This window comes from Pungitius pungitius, chromosome 19 (assembly GCF_949316345.1).
Source record: "Pungitius pungitius chromosome 19, fPunPun2.1, whole genome shotgun sequence".
Classification (NCBI taxonomy): domain Eukaryota; kingdom Metazoa; phylum Chordata; class Actinopteri; order Perciformes; family Gasterosteidae; genus Pungitius; species Pungitius pungitius.
In genome coordinates this window covers 254,357-270,790 of record NC_084918.1, presented here as the reverse complement: position 1 = coordinate 270,790, position 16,434 = coordinate 254,357, and the positions used below count along the sequence as shown (strand labels likewise).

Here is a 16,434-nt window from a genome sequence, read left to right as displayed (position 1 = left end):
TGATAAAATAAGGAGATGAAGATAAAGCTCTGAGGAGTAATATGAGGAATCATAGACAACAGATACATTCCACACAGATCTGTTCTGGTTGTTGAGTTCTATGAGGGCACTTAGGACTTGAGTCCTATATTAAATCTGGAATAGTCAACCTGGTCGTTGCCGTTGGCAATAACATGAACAAAACATGCTTTGTTGGAAAACAATCTGTAACTGTAGTGCCAGATCCCTGAATTAAAAAAGCATTATGCTTTGACACTTTATACAAAATAATGACATGCTAAAAGAAAATGACAAGAAAGACAGAAAATTGGATAATTATCATTTTATTTAAATTTAGTGGGTAAAGACGCATTCAGTCATTTTGACTTCATCAGGAAATAATAAAACACCTGGGGGAGTGATCACGATGTACAGTGACACCTGGGGGAGTGGTCAGTGTGAAAAGGTGACACCTGGGGGAGTGGTCAGTATGTAAAGTGACACCTGGGGGAGTGGTCAATCTGTAAGGTGACACCTGGGGGAGTGGTCACGATGTACAGTGACACCTGGGGGAGTGGTCAGTATGTTAAGTGACACCTGGGGGAGTGATCAGTATGTAAAGTGACACCTGGGGGAGTGGACAATCTGTTTATAGACGCTTGGGGGTATGGTCAGTCTAGGATTGCATACAAACACAGATCAATAAATAAATATATAATAAATAAATATATAGACAATGAATAAAACAATTCATAACAAGGGTTTCCATGATGAGATGAGAGAATGGCACATAACTATTGCATTATGGGTAAATAGAGTCGGTTTTTGGTGTTTTACAGTGAGTGTTTACAGTGCTAGCAATCATGCTATTTTACATTTCATTACCTCACCAGGTAAAGTCACACGTCATTATTACACAACTTCCAGATGTTTAACAAACTAATTATGGAATATTACATAAGGCTTCTGTCCCACAATCAGGACTAAATGTTATTCAACCAACCATTCATCAGTCTGCTTTGACCTGGAGGTGTGTGTGATTCAATAGGAATAATTGCAGATGGTGTGATAGCGCCACCTGTCTGTGTCTCAGCTGTCTGTGTCCGTGCATCAATATCTTACTCCATTACACACAAAACCTGAAAAGACCATCAAAGAGCTTTCAACTAGATATAATCAAACTATTTAGATAATGCTACCTACTCTGCAGGGAACTCGGCATTGGCCCCGCCCCCAGTCAGACAGACAGATGCTGCTGTGTGTGTGTGTGTGTACAAGTGTACATGCATATATGTTTGTGTGTGTATAGATCATCAGTTTCATTAATGTCCACTTGGTGTTGCTGAAAAACAGTGTCTACAGTCGTCTCTGGAGTCTGGACTGCAACTCCCATAATGCAACGGAGAGATTCTCAAATTCAGTCCTGCAAGAAAGACAGAAGTTTAAATATATAGTATACACAGAGTAGAGTCATCAATGAACCACAACTGCTTTTTGTTGTGCTACTTGCAGAATTAATCGCTATAAATGATCCTTTTATCTGTGTAATAGCCAGGCAACATAATCCTCATGCTAATTAGCATAGCACAACAGGCTTCTAAGCATAGGTTAGGCTGTTAGCGTAGCACAGCAAGACAAACTGAAACTCTGGTTTCAGTTTAATTTCCTGAGTGTCCTACACCAAGGTAGCATGAATGCGAAGGTAAATACAGGTGTGTCTACATTAAAATCAGGGCTTCTGATTGGTCCAGAGCATCCCAAAACCGTCCAGCAGGCTGTGTGTCATCATTCTAGCATGGCATTAATGGTCAACAGTTTAATGTCCATTTGAACAAACCTCCATAAACCTTTGCCATCCTCCAATTACAAGACTTCTCTGGTACTGTTCGTCAGTGTTTGTCTTTCCTGGTCGGACTTATTGTTGCTCAGCACCAACATTTGTGTAAGACATGCAAACTAAATGTTATGAATGCTGCCATGCGCCAGCCAACCAATTAGCATTGAGTGCAGGAGTCCACCTGTTACCTGTGATGTCACTAATCAATCACATGATCAGGAGAGACCTCTGTTTCTTTATGGACAACAACTCGTGTGACTGACAGCTCAGGATGCTGCAGCCGTGCCTCGCTGAGCACCTCTGCCAGAGCCTTAAAGAGAGACATGAGGATCAAGAACCGGTCCAGGATCAAGGCTGGACTGACCAGCCCCAGGTCTGTCCTGGGCTAGTCCAGGTACATATGGGTCCGTCCTGGGTTGATCCAGGTCTGTCCTGGGTTAGTCCAGGTACGTATGGGTCTATATTGGGTTAATCCAGGTATGTATGGGTCTGTATTGGGTTAATCCAGGTACGTATGAGTCTGTATTGGGTTGATCCAGGTCTGTCCTGGGTTAGTCCAGGTACGTATGGGTCTATATTGGGTTAATCCAGGTATGTATGGGTCTATATTGGGTTAATCCAGGTATGTATGGGTCTGTATTGGGTTAATCCAGGTATGTATGAGTCTGTATTGGGTTAATCCAGGTATGTATGGGTCGTTGTGGGTTAGTCCAGGTACGTATGAGTCTGTATTGGGTTAATCCAGGTACGTATGAGTCTGTATTGGGTTAATCCAGGTATGTATGAGTCTGTATTGGGTTAATCCAGGTATGTATGAGTCTGTATTGGGTTAATCCAGGTATGTATGGGTCGTCGTGGGTTAGTCCAGGTACGTACAGCTCTGTTTTAAATTAGACACCATCCCGTTCTCAGGTTGTTTTACACTATCACTTTACAAAGATAACTCTATTCTCACTTACCTGGTCGTGGTCGATTTCTGTGTCTCCAGAAATAACGATTCGTTTTTCAATTCTGGTTTCTGACATTCCTCCTTTTACAGTCTGATAAAACAAAGAAAAGAGGAACTCTGACAACCAAACATCTTGGTTTTCAGCGTTGTGGTGATGTGTGTGGTTTGTGTGGTTTGTGTGTTACATTGTGATAACTCAATGATATGTGCAGCAGTGATGTTTACAGTGTGTTACCTTGGTGATGTGGTGGAGGTTAAGGTGTGTTACCTTGGTGATGTGGTGGAGGTTACGGTGTGTTTCCTTGGTGATGTGGTGGAGGTTAAGGTGAGTTACCTTGGTGATGTGGGTGGTGGTTAAGGTGTGTTACCTTGGTGATGTGGGTGGTGGTTAAGATGTGTTACCTTGGTGATGTGGGTGGTGGTGGAGGTGTTGGAGGTCTCAGCTGTGAAGGTCTGGGAGCTCAGCAGCAAACCTGTAGGAGGATCTGAGTCTATGCGGCTCTGAAACATAATGTACACACTTCAATTCAAGTTTTTTGGTTTTATTTCAATGAAACATAAAAGTTAGAAGTTAGAATTTTAAAATGTAAGTAAAGGCCATTTATTGTATTACTAACACCAAACAACTGTCCTCACCCCTGGAGCTTCATATGTGAGAGTCTTCCTCATCACTGGGACTTCCTAAGGACACAGAGATAAAATATAAAATTATTTATGAACAATATAAACAACCTCCTAAAGTTCAGCTGATGTGTAATCTGGAAATCCAGAGAGCTCCAATGAGATTTAGTCTGTTTGTTGCACTGAAGTCATCTCACCAGCAGGAGGAGACCTTCTCTACTAATAAGAACAAGGTTTTCAATGTGGGGCAGAACTCCATGTGACCGGTTTAACTGGGTAGGAGGCACAGGGCGGGTTTAACTGGGCAGGAGGCACTGGGCGGGTTTAACTGGGCAGGAGGCACAGGGCGGGTTTAACTGGGCAGGAGGCACTGGGAGGGTTTAATTGGGCAGGAGGCACTGGGAGGGTTTATCTCGGGAGGGAGGCACAGGGGGGTTTTAACTCGGGAGGGAGGCACTGGGAAGGTTTTACTGGGGCAGGAGTCAATTTCTAGTGTTACCTCCTGCTCATCGTCGTCATCACTGTGGTCAGATGGCTGCGTCTGATCGGCCGAGCGCCCTGAAGAGAGGTGAAGCACCTCCACCTCTGCCGACTCGTAATGGCGGGAGCCCAGAACAGAGTGGGGTCTGGTCCTGGGGCCTTTGTTGACCCCCTCTTGCTCACCTTGGGTAACTACAAAGTTAGCATTGATGCTATCCTGATTAGCATCGTTAGCATCCGGGCTGTGAGCCTGTCTGACTGCGGCCTCCATGGCTTCCTCCACAGCCGCCCGTGCCACCACACTGACAGCGTCTTCGCTAGTATCGCTAGTATCGCTAGCATCGCTAGTATCGCCGTCACTAGCTCGGCTACTCGCCTCGTCGTCACTGACATCGTAATAGCTGACTTTGCGGGTATTATCGTGGTCATTAGAATCACCACTGTCGTCATCACTAGCCCGTTCCTCTGTGACATCATCAGCATGCGTCATGCAGGCCCCCGGTGGAGGGGGTGGGGGGTTAGTTGGCGGCGGGCCCACCAGATTACTTGTTGCTACCTGAGGCTGCTCCGCCATTGGCTGGTCCTTGTCACATGGCTCCGTCATCAGGAAGACCGTCTCCACCTTCTCAGAAGTCTGAAGAAAAGAGAAAAAAGTGAGTTAATTATTGTGTCTTATTGAGAGAAAACACAAAACAATGTTACAGCTCAGGGACTGACTACTGCCATGGAGACAGAGAGGGAGACAGAGGACGGACAGGGAGACAGAGGACGGACAGGGAGACAGAGGACGGACAGGGAGACAGAGGACGGACAGGGAGACAGAGGACGGACAGGGAGACAGAGGACGGGCACCTTCAGCAGGTTGTGTTCCCTGAAGGTGTTTTGTTCTCTGGCTGAGTTCAGCAGAGCCATCAGCTCCGGAGACATTTCATCAAATGTAGGTTTAGGCTGCATTCACACACACACACACACACACACACACACACACACACGACAAACAAAGGTTAGAGAGACAGACATAAACTACATTTTTAGCAAAAAAGTAATAATTGATTTTCACCCTCAGTCAACACTGACAGCCATGCAGGAGGCGTGTCATACTGGGTTCTACTGAGATGATCTAAACGGGGTTCTACTAAGGTTCACTGGGAACCCGCTGAGCTCTGCTGGGTCACTGTGGAGGACAAAGTGTGTTTGTGTGGATCCAAACAAGAAGGGAAACTCGGCCCCACAGGCGCAGTCTAATCACATGAAAGAGATGAGGGAACATTCTTATCTGACCAATGAGAAGAGGGAAAACACAACTTTGTTTACTTCCAGTGGGAAGTAAACAAAGTTGTGTTGACCCCGGAGACGAAAGCGCCGCGTGCTGCAGAGAGCGAGACGGGAGCTGAAGGTGGAGACACTAAAACAAACAGAAGAACTGAGCAGAGAAAGTCCTCCACGTGTCCAACAGATGGGGGACAAGTGCAAAGGGACCACCGGGACATGCTGCTAGCTGCTAGGCTACTTCCATCACAGAGGAGTCTCTGTGTCAGAGTCCATAAAAGTCCATAAAAGACGGTAGTGTGGGAAACGCCCTGCTAATTAGTTGGTCAGCAGGACGAGACACTAGTTCAACATGTCCCACCTCCAACATAATCTCATGGGGGCAATTAATCAACACTGTTTAAAATACGCGCTTTGACTGATTTTGTCTTTAGAAGAAAAACTTTTACTTGCGATTAATGAATTTCAAAATGTGCAATTAATTAGTTGTAATTAGTTGTTCAATCTATTGACAGCTCTAGTATAATTTATACATACATATATATATATACACACATACATATACTGTACATATTCTTCATACAAGGTGAAAAGCATCAGAAAGTCAAAGGAAACAATCAAGGGTTAAAAGACCAGTGAAGAGCAGCAAAATGAAACAATCAGCCATTGGAACAAAAGAAAACCAAAACCAGGGGAAAAGATATTCTGCACGACTGGTTTAAACTGAACACTGCAGCTCCTCACTGCAGGACACACTGTCCCCTGATAGACTCACTGCAGCTCCTCACTGCAGGACAGACTGTCCCCTGATAGACTCACTGCAGGACAGACTGTCCCCTGATAGACTCACTGCAGGACAGACTGTCCCCTGATAGACTCACTGCAGGACAGACTGTCCCCTGATAGACTCACTGCAGCTCCTCACTGCAGGACAGACTGTCCCCTGATTGACTGACTGCAGGACAGACTGTCCCCTGACAGACTCACGGCATTAGAATAATCTCTGATTGTTTTTGTCTTCCTGCAGCAATCCAGAGCTCAAGTGTTCAGTTTGACTTCCTGTTTCAGCCCTGGGAGGGTTAGCGTGTATCGCTGCCGGGTGCTCCTCATGCTTGTTTCCATGCCGACCACCAACCATCATACCAGTCTGGTTATGGAGGGTGACATCCTGCCTGAGATGTGACCCCCTGCGGAGGCGGGGCTTAGTCTCAGCTCCTCCAAAGGGGATTTGGGAGGAAGGATGGGGGTCAAAGTTGAGATACCCGAGGCTGTGCCCCCTCTGTGTTCATTCTTGATGATGATGTCACTCTTAAAGCCACACGCAGCAGACGGAGGTGAGGTCGGCGTCTTCACCTCCCGAATGGTGATCAACGGTCCCACTGTGACGACATCATCAGCAGTGGACAGCGGGATGATCCTAACCTGCCTGCCCATCTCCATACTCGCTGTTGTCGTGGTGACATCGGAGCTGCCGTTTGTCATCGTCATGGTAACGACCCTTCCAGACGCTGTGTCGTAGCTCTGCCCCACAGTGTAGCTCTTCTCTCTGATTAGCTGAGGAGGAGCTTGGTTCACTATGAACCCGCCCTCCTGGAGCGCACAGGTGAGCAACATCAAACACACACAGACAATCTGACCAACCAATCATGTGACAGGTGAGGTGGACAGGTAACACCCATTTAAATGTGACTGACAGCTGGGTGGACCTACCGGTGTAGAACTGCTGTCCAGGGGGAGGGCCTGAGAGACAGACAGGGAGGGTGTACATGTGTGTACCTGTGTGTGTCCCCTCTCCTCATCTGGTTCCAGAGGTTCGATCATTGGCGAATCGTCGACTCGTCGTAGAGGAGAGGAGGCGAGACGTTTCTCCCACTCTGTCATCCCCCCTCCTCCTCCACCTCCTCCTCCACCTCCCTCTAGGAAGGAGCGCCTTAGGGCGCTGATGGTGCTCTGAGGCTTCTGCTCCTCCTCTGGACTCCCCATTGTCTCCTGGAGACACAAACCCACTGAGTCTCTGAAAGGGACGCATCATGATGCCAAGTGATGAAGTCACTGTTACCTGAGTCTTCAGGTCCTCGTCCTGATCAGACTGAAACAGACAGACAGGTTGTTATTTGAAGACAGACAGGTTTCTATGCAGAGGGATCACTTTTATTTGATGTATAATCAGATGCGATCTCAGACCTCAGTGGCTGTTAGATCTCCATCAACAGCTGTATCAGTCAGGTCTGTCTGCAAAGACATGACAACATCAGGGGTGGGGCAGGACAGGGGAAACAGGTGAGACAGGTGAGATGGGACGGGAGAGAAAGGTTAAGTGAGACAGGTGTTGGTTACCTTGGTTTCCTGCTTCTGGGGAGTAAGGGGACTCTGCTGAGAAACCTCCGTTTCTCTGGTGTCCTCCTCTTCCTCCTCCTCCACCACCAGAACCTCCTCAACTAGCAGATAAGACACAAAGAAGCAAGGCGAGGTGACAAGGAAACAAGGAGACAGGAAGAGGAGTCACTTAAACCTTGTGCTCGGGTAAGATATCTCCTCTGATTGGTTGATTTATGTACCTTTCTTCGACCCACTCTCATCCATCATCCTCTCGGACGTTACCGTGGTGATGAGGTTGCTGACGGGGATGGCTTTAGACGCTCCGTACAGGCCGTCTCCCATATCTACACACACACAAACACACACACACACACAAACACACACACACACTGTAATGTTAACAACAACCGATGGTTACCTTAGCATCTGCCCTTGGCCGCTGCAGCAGTAACCACAGCATTGACTGGTCACAAAGCGCTGTGTTCGCTTGTTGCCGGAGCAGTGGCACATTCAGCCAATTGGTGCTCAGGACACATGCAAGGCAGCCTGGGCTATTCAGCCAATGTTAATTCAGCATTCAGAACCGCCACCAAGCCATGACCATGCGGCCATGCCAACAGCGCTAACAATGCTAATAACGCTAACTAAGAGAGTCAGACCTCCTTCGGTTATGTCACGAATAAAACAGCACCAAACGACATCTTGATAGGGGGCAGAGCTAAAGGATTAATGTGATGAATAAGAGTTTCAATTTCCATCTTTGTAAAGTTGTACTATCTGTAGTGACCAGCAGGGGGCGACTCCTCTGCTCCCATAGACGTCTATGAGGAAATTACTATACTTCTGTGTAGTGACCAGCAGGGGGCGACTCCTCTGCTCCCATAGACGTCTATGAGGAAATTACTCTACTTCTCTCTTGATTTATTCCCTCAGTAAACATTAGTTTATGGTCTTAGTCAACAGTGGCGGCTGGTCCATAGAGGACAATGGGGCGTGGCCCCACCATGAGCAACAAAAACATTTCTCATACATGCATGTAGATGCAGATTTTATTATTTTTAATTTAAATATTTAAATATATTTATCCTTTAATATAATATATTTACTATACAATATTAATTTTGGATATTTATAATAGTGACGATATGGTGGTTATGTCATATTCTGAATATTGTGCAAAAGCAGGGATGCTTTAGGGCCGGGCTACACGCTGATTGACATCTGGAAGTAGTTGATAAAGCCTTTCTTGGTATTTTCACCTCATCAAAGTTAATTGTAACCTTTCAAATGTATCATCGTGTTATTGACAACAGGATGGAGGTCTGACAAGGACTACGTGATGACATCACCCGAAACAAAAGAGCTGAGGAAAGGTAGGAAATCGACACAGCAGATGACAGGTGTGGTCGAATGAAGCAGAGCTCATTCAGCCAATCACGGAGCAGCATTGCTCACAAGCTGAAGGAAGTAAAGCATTCAGAGTTGTGGCCAATCACAATGCAGTACTATGTCAGTACTACATTAATACTACAGTATTACCAGCCAGCAGCAATGGTAATGTATTGATGAGCTCTACCTGTGTGTGTACCACTGTTGGCTTTGGGGTACGCTGTGATGGCCGGAGAGCCAATGAGAAAAGACGTGGGCGTGGTCCTCGAAGCTGAGGACCAATCAAAGCTCTGGTCACCAACAAGTACGGGAAGGAGTGACATAACACCTAGTCATAACCTGAACCCAAACCTCAATGGAGGTAAAACCAATACTTCTACTTAAAGGGCCAAGTCCAGAGACCAAGAACACTACGACTGGGACAACACTACCGGAGGGACCGCTACCACTACTAAGAATGAGAACAGCTGCTCACGTTGGTGACTGTGCCTAAGGTGGAGGAGCAGTACTTCCTATCATAACGCCTTGTCCACATGGCCATGTGTCCCCAAGCTTCTCCTCACAGGAGACCAGTGCTCCCGTTGCTCATGATGGGTTAAATGTATTTGACGATTTAAAACAGTGTTTTTACCAGAACAAAATATACATTTCCTACGAGTACCAGGGCCACCTGGTACTAGTGTGATCAGCACCAGTACCTCCGTCCAGGCTGCGGCTCAGAATGTTCCTCTTGCTGACGCACCGTGGGAAATGCGGTGCCGGTCTGGAGATTTGAGCACTGGCTCTGCGACTCTGAATCTGAGTCCGACCGCTGTAGCGAAACTTTGAGCCCAGAGACATGAACTTCTTTGGTGTCTCTTCTGGAGACATCAGCCTGAGAAACAGACAGGGACGGAGAGACAGAAAGTTCCACAACACGCCAAGTTGTTTAACGTTGTGTCATGTCCGCATTTTTTCACAACCTTTATTGTCATTTTTCGTCATGTAACATTCAGTAATGTTACATTCAGTCATGTTACATCATCTTACCTTCAGTCATGTTACATTTAGTCATGTTACGTCATGTTACATTCAGTCATGTTACGTCATATTACGTCATGTTACATTCAGTCATGTTACATTTAGTCATGTTACGTCATATTACGTCATGTTACCTTCAGTCATGTTACATTTAGTCATGTTATGTCATGTTACATTCAGTCATGTTACATTTAGTGATGTTACGTCATATTACGTCATCTTACCTTCAGTCATGTTACATTTAGTCATGTTACGTCATCTTACCTTCAGTCATGTTACATTTAGTGATGTTACGTCATATTACGTCATGTTACATTCAGTCATGTTACATTGTGTTGAATCAGGCTGCATCGTGTTACATTTGGTCATATCACATCATTTTATGCCTAATACACCATCTGACATTCTGACACGTCCTGTTGATGTTATGTTTGGTCTTCACTGACCTGAAGAAGGAGTGATGTTCCACACACACTTTCCACAGGCGTTTAGCTGCTCTGTGGTTCAGCAACTTGAAACCAATCGTAGACTCAAACTGGTCAAACTGGAGACAGGGGCAGATGACAGCTATGTTTCATGTGGTCAAGTCTTTGACTGAATAGTGTCTCCAGTCTCTCATCAGCAGGTTTTTATTTATCCTCATGTGTTCTTCTGTCTCACCTCTCCAGGTCGGATCTTGATGTAGAAGTTGTTCCTTTTGTACGAGATCTTCAAGATCTTTGGCCACGAGAATCTGTTGATCCTGAGTCTGTCTCTGTAGACCAGGAGACCGCTGCAGCACACGCCCAGCATGATGGCCACGCCCTCCGAGTCCTGCACGTACACACACACACACGCATGATCAATTAAAACAGAGTTTATTAACGGAAGCTATTGGCCAAAATAGTATTCAGATGGTATCCTCATCAATCATCAAATGATCATCAACTCCCTGAATATGCACGGAATATTTACACTAGTTTAGCAACCCTAGTTTGTGTTTATATCTCCGCATTATTTAATGTTAATTTCATCTGTCTACTGTTTTTCCTAATGTATTACCAAATGGTAGCAGGTCAGGCTATAGTTCTTCATTTATTTATAATCTGTTATTTATTATACTTTCTTCGGTTGGATGCCAAACTGCATTCCGTTGCTCTGTACTTGTGTAATGACAATTAAGTTGAATCTAGTCTAATCTAATGTTGTAGAATTTGTAATTGACCTTTGACCTCTAAACCTTGTGGCTGTCACATGGCTATTATAGAGTAAGTCATTCATCATAAAATGGCCCTTTGACCTTGTGGCTAATAAGTGTGCTGTGCAAAGGATTGTGGGTCAGAAATGACCAAAGAAGAACATTCTGGTTAATTTAGGACTTGATTATTCAATCATCTGAAAGAGAAGACAGGCCTCCAGCATCTTCTACCATCCTGACCGTGTTTAATGATCAGCGATGGTTTGGTTCCTGTACGATGAATGAGTGAGATGGGGGCAGAGGATTGTGGGTAAGCTGGGAGCGGGAGAAGAGAAAGAGGTGAAAATAAGCTGCACAAACAGAGTCATTGGAGGACAAAGGATACGATGATGAACTAACACACATACAGTCTTACCTCAGACTGAGCTGAAGGCAAACAGTCAAAGCGACTTCCTACCATCTAGTCCGTTCAGACAGACGAAACAAACAGAGAAGAAGAACAGCTGGTCGACGTGAGGACATCAAACACACCCGCCGTGCTGCGTTCAATGAGCCTCCACAATGTGGGACAGTGAAACAACACAACAATAAACATCTGTGCAGTGAACAAGGAGCGGCTTATAAAGGTGGGAGGAGGGTGCTGATGCTGATGCCATTGCCATGGCGACAGTGGATTGTGCTTGTTATCCTGCCTGTTGTCCTTGTTACTACGGTGTGTCTGTTTTGACCAATCGGGTTGGACCTCCGAGTCCCTTGTTATGTTTAATGATTATGTATTATGTAATCTGGGAACCAAGTGTGATTTATAACCAGCTGTTCTTCCTTCACGTGTTAGTTTAAACGGACCTATGATTTTAACCTCTTTGTATTAGGGTGTAACGGTAAGTGAACAGAGCTCTTATTGGTCTGGAGCCGGAGCTTCACCTGCTTCGTGCAGCATCAGTTACCATGGTGATCCATTAGGTAAGAGTTGAACCTCAACCCTAAAGTTACTAGGATAACCACAAATCCTCATATTGGATCAGAGACCTTGTGGATCTGGACTGACACAAGTTTGTTTACTCTGAATCTCTGTCACTGAGAGAAGGAATCAATGAAAAAAAAATGCATTGATGGAAAAATCATTACTGGGACACACACACACACAGATGATTAATCAGGACAGGAAGTGTGTCACGTATTGATCTGATTGTTGAGAAGAAGCAAAATGAGGTCTGTATTTCTATATATAAAGGATTTTATGAATAAAACATTAACATAATATTAGAGCTGTCAACATGAATGTGTTAATCTATGCGATTTATTTGGCCGAGATTAATGCGATAAAATATTTTCATGCAGTTAACATTGTTTACTTTCAGTGTGAAGTAAACAATTACAAATGAAAAGATGGAAGGAAGAAAAAGAAAGATAGCGACATTTGAGAAAAAGACGAGTGAGATGAAGAAAGCGAGAGAGAAAGGGACAGGTGAGACAAATAAGGAACAAATGGCGCTCTCCAAAAAGATCCCTTTAATCCAGAATGGACGGACGCGTTCTGTTCATACTTCCCACTGGAGCACTACTGTGTTTACAATAGTTATTTATTAACTGTCTGAGACTGTCAAGTCCAAATGTGAAACTCACTTATTGTAAGTCGCTTTGGATGTAATGAAACAGAAGTGGGGAAATTGAAGCTTTACTTCCCTTTATTTGATTATTATTATAATTAGTACCTTTGCGTGATGAAGGTCAACTCCGTACATGGACAGTTTCTTTACGTTTTCCAGGAAGTGCATCTCTGCTTCGGCTGGTGTCATCCCTCTACACACACAGATGTAGTTTAACAGCTGTTAATTGTTATGGTTCTTAACGGGAAAATAACATGTTACATGTGAGAACCTGTAGGTCTTGTGCAGCTCGATGATCTTGTCCTCCATCTCTTTGGTTTGTTTTGGAGCGAAACAGAGTTCACTGACGTAATCTGAACCACACTCATCTGAAATATACAGAGAGACACAGAGATGGGTGTATAAGATGGGGTACAGCTTGGTATGGTAGGTATCTAAGATCGGGTACAGCTTGGTATGGTAGGGTGTATAGGATAGGGTACAGTTTGGTATGGTAGGGTATATAAGATATGGTACAGTTTGATATGGTAGGGTATATAAGGAGGGGTACAGCGTGGTATGGTAGGGTATATAAGGAGGGGTACAGATTGGTATGGTAGGGTATATCAGGAGGGGTACAGCGTGGTATGGTAGGGTATATAAGCAGGGGTACAGCGTGGTATAGTAGGGTATATAAGATGAGGTACAGCTGGGGTTAGAGCGGGGTATATGTTTGGATATATCAAATGGGGTACAGCAGGGTACATATGGGTGTTATAGGTCATGCTAGTGTACATCTTTGGTTGTAGGGGGGTATCTCTGCATTAGAGCATAGTACCCGGGTCGTAGTCGCCAAGCTCTGATTGCACGCTGTAGGAACTGAGGACGGTGTGAGTCGCAAAGGAGCATGGGAGACGTCCAGAGACCATATCCTGTCTCAGCTGGAGACACAGGAAGTACCTGCAGATGGGAGGGAGGGCATGAACCCTCTCAAGTGTAGAACCAGGTGACGAGATTTGTATTTATCTCTGATTGCTACCTGGTGATGTCCTCAGAGAGCTGGGCGGGGTCAGGGGGGTAAAACTTGACGTTGAAGGAGAAGTTCCAGGGAACACCTGAGAGGCATCAGGGGGAGGAGGTGGGATCATTTACTCAATGTTAATCTTGATCACAATTGATTTTTTACATTTATTGGTCGGATCACCTGTAAACATGAGCTAACCACTTTAACCAATGAGTTAAAAGGGGCGGGGCTACTGACCTCTGACCTGCTTCTTCATTTCCTTTGCAGGATCCAACCAGTTCTATAAGACAAGAAAAGTACAGAGATCAGAGTGGCAGACAGACAGACAGGTAGACAGGCAGTCAGATGGGTACCTTGTTGTTGTCCATGTCTCGGAAGCACAGAGAGAAGTAGTCTCTCTCCAGAAGGTTCACATGTTCACAAACCTTCTCAAACAACTGAAAACCCCGAGCTCGTTTCTGCAGAAGAAGTTCAGAAACATCTTTATCAGTTCTGCTGCTTGTGAGTCCTGCCCCCCACCTCACCTGTCTACCCCTGTCTCTCTGCCCCTCCTCTGTCTCCCCCTGCCTCCCTTCTACCTGTCTCACCTCCATAGTGCAGGTGAACAGCGATCCGTCCAGAAGAGACACCTTTGTCTGCATGGTCCTGAAGCTCAAAGGGTTTCTGGCAGGAGAGTGAGCGATCCGACTGCTCGATGACAGGTGACTCGTCGAATCCTCGGCCAATGAGCTTTGAGCTTGTTTCTGGTACGGCCCGCCCTCTCCTCCCTGAGGAACCGATGTCATCTGTCACATTTGTGATTTATATTCTATTAAATTTATTGATGGTTGATTTTCTCTTACCTGTCTAGGTGTGGAGTGGGCGGCTGCTTCAGGGAAAGTCTCAGCCTCTTTGGACTCGGCCTCCTGTGGCTCACCTGGTTCTGTTGTCATGGTGATTCACCTGAGAGCCGGTGACATCATGGTTAGACACAGACATGTATTGGAATTGTCCTTTCTTGTCAGGAACTTCCTCACGGAGTGAAATGATCTGAAAGTAGTGCAAGTGGTGCCATGATAGGAGCTGTTTGAATTCTCTAATGCTAAAACAAGGAGTTTCAGCGTAGGAGCAATTGGACCATCCTTTAACAAAGGATAGGAGATACTTCTGTCCCACAATTCCTTGGGGTAGCAATATTTAAATAGTGACATATCATTCGTTCATGTGAATAACCGTTAGCATAACTCATGTATGTTAATAAAGTTTTCCTTTGAAGCTGGTTGTTTGTGTCACGACACACGAAGGCATCTCAGATGCTTCTTTGTAGCTGCTGCAGACTGACAGTGGAAGAGGAGTTTATTCCTAAACACCTGGTTGTCTTTTCCTTTTCTTTCTACTGTGATGTTTTCCACAGAGGTCGAGGAATAGTGGTTAGGAATAGATGTTAGGAATAGTGGCTACGAGGTCATTTGTGCACAATTCGAGTCCAGCCATGGTCCTATGGCAGCTGCAGCAGAGGCTCATGGGATTTATTGTCTCAACGATGAGAATAGTCGCACACCGATGAAGTCATCGGCCTCAGCCACATGGTGACTATCTTTTGACCCCCTCCAGCTGTGAGGTGAAGTGCTGCCATGGCATTGCATGTGGGTGGGGGCTGGGCGGATTAGTGCTGAAAGCAATTTAGTGTGATCTGGATTCAGAGAGACAATATTGTGTGTATGTGTGTATTAGATTTACTGAGCAAAGTAAATGTGTGTTATATATATACAAAAATATATTATAATACATATATATATACAAAAATATATTATAATATATACATATATATATATATATATATATATATATATATACACACACACGCACACACACATTGTGTATACACACACATTTGGTGCAATAGTGTCCTGTTGGAGTGTTTTAGTCTTGGTCGTCCTGCAGCAGGAAACACCCCGCTGCAACACACGCACACACACACACATACGGACTCCCACGCGCGCGCGCACTCAAGCTCTCGCTGAGCTGCAGTGTGATGAAGCAGAAAAGACTCTCTCTCTCTCTCTCTCTCTCTCTCAGATCAATAATCAACTGATAGTCGCTTCTATCAGAGATCGATATGCTTCTACTTTTACTTCCTCATCTCCTGTAAATATAAACCATCATCACATATTTACCTGTCCTCGTGCAGGACGCCTGCCTTCTCTCTTCCTTTAGCACACGCTTTTTTTCTACGTCACAACGCGGGGCGGTGGAGCAGTGACGTCACGACGCACGCTGCAGAGACCGCTCTGCGTTATGTTTTACTAGTATTATATTAATTGGAGATTGTTTATAAAAGGTATAGGGACAATATTTACAGCCTGGGATCAATCAAGTATGTTGTAGTAGTTAAGTAAGAATTCCGATTAATACTTATTAAAGAAAACTTTAATAATATGTTAACTAAAATGTATAGTGGAACATTACTACATGGGCTAGAGTATTTGTCGTAGAGTACAGTCGTATTATTAGAGAGTATTTTTACTACAGTAGTATTATTTCTACATCTAATGACTGACTGTGTTTTAATTGTTACTCACCGGTTATTGGGAGACAGGAAGAGAAGCAGAAGAAGAAGAAACCACATCAAACACTGAATGACCTCTGATCTCTGACCATTAATACTTTTCACAAACTGTATGGTAACACAGCTTGTATCGTCCTAGTAACAGATAAAGGAATATATTGAGGAAGGAGGGTGGAGGATGAGGATGAAGGTGATTACTTTTGAGGATGAGGAGGATATAGATGAAAGTGATG

The 16,434-nt window shown here is 44.8% G+C and overlaps 1 protein-coding gene across 2 annotated transcripts; it reads right to left on the bottom strand.

Annotated features, from left to right (window-relative positions):
* Positions 1-307: 307 nt before the first annotated feature.
* epb41l3a (erythrocyte membrane protein band 4.1-like 3a) lies at positions 308-15,878 on the bottom strand. Of its 2 annotated transcripts, XM_037455284.2 has the most exons (26): positions 15,810-15,878; positions 14,496-14,595; positions 14,241-14,420; positions 14,007-14,111; positions 13,891-13,933; positions 13,669-13,744; positions 13,468-13,589; positions 12,922-13,018; positions 12,756-12,843; positions 11,456-11,500; positions 10,524-10,676; positions 10,310-10,407; positions 9,542-9,717; positions 9,031-9,114; positions 7,694-7,798; positions 7,473-7,573; positions 7,320-7,367; positions 7,195-7,224; positions 6,912-7,124; positions 4,719-4,814; positions 4,405-4,500; positions 3,402-3,446; positions 3,168-3,266; positions 2,776-2,856; positions 2,005-2,126; positions 308-1,402 (listed from the first exon to the last, which is right to left on the bottom strand). In XM_037455284.2, exons 2-25 carry the CDS (start codon positions 14,583-14,585, stop codon positions 2,016-2,018), a joined length of 2,382 nt encoding a protein of 793 aa, XP_037311181.1. In that variant the 5' UTR covers positions 14,586-14,595; positions 15,810-15,878; the 3' UTR covers positions 308-1,402; positions 2,005-2,015. The 2 variants fall into 2 exon arrangements, with proteins under 2 accessions (XP_037311181.1, XP_037311182.1); XM_037455285.2 differs by lacking the exon at positions 9,031-9,114.
* Between the last annotated feature and the right edge of the window lie 556 nt (positions 15,879-16,434).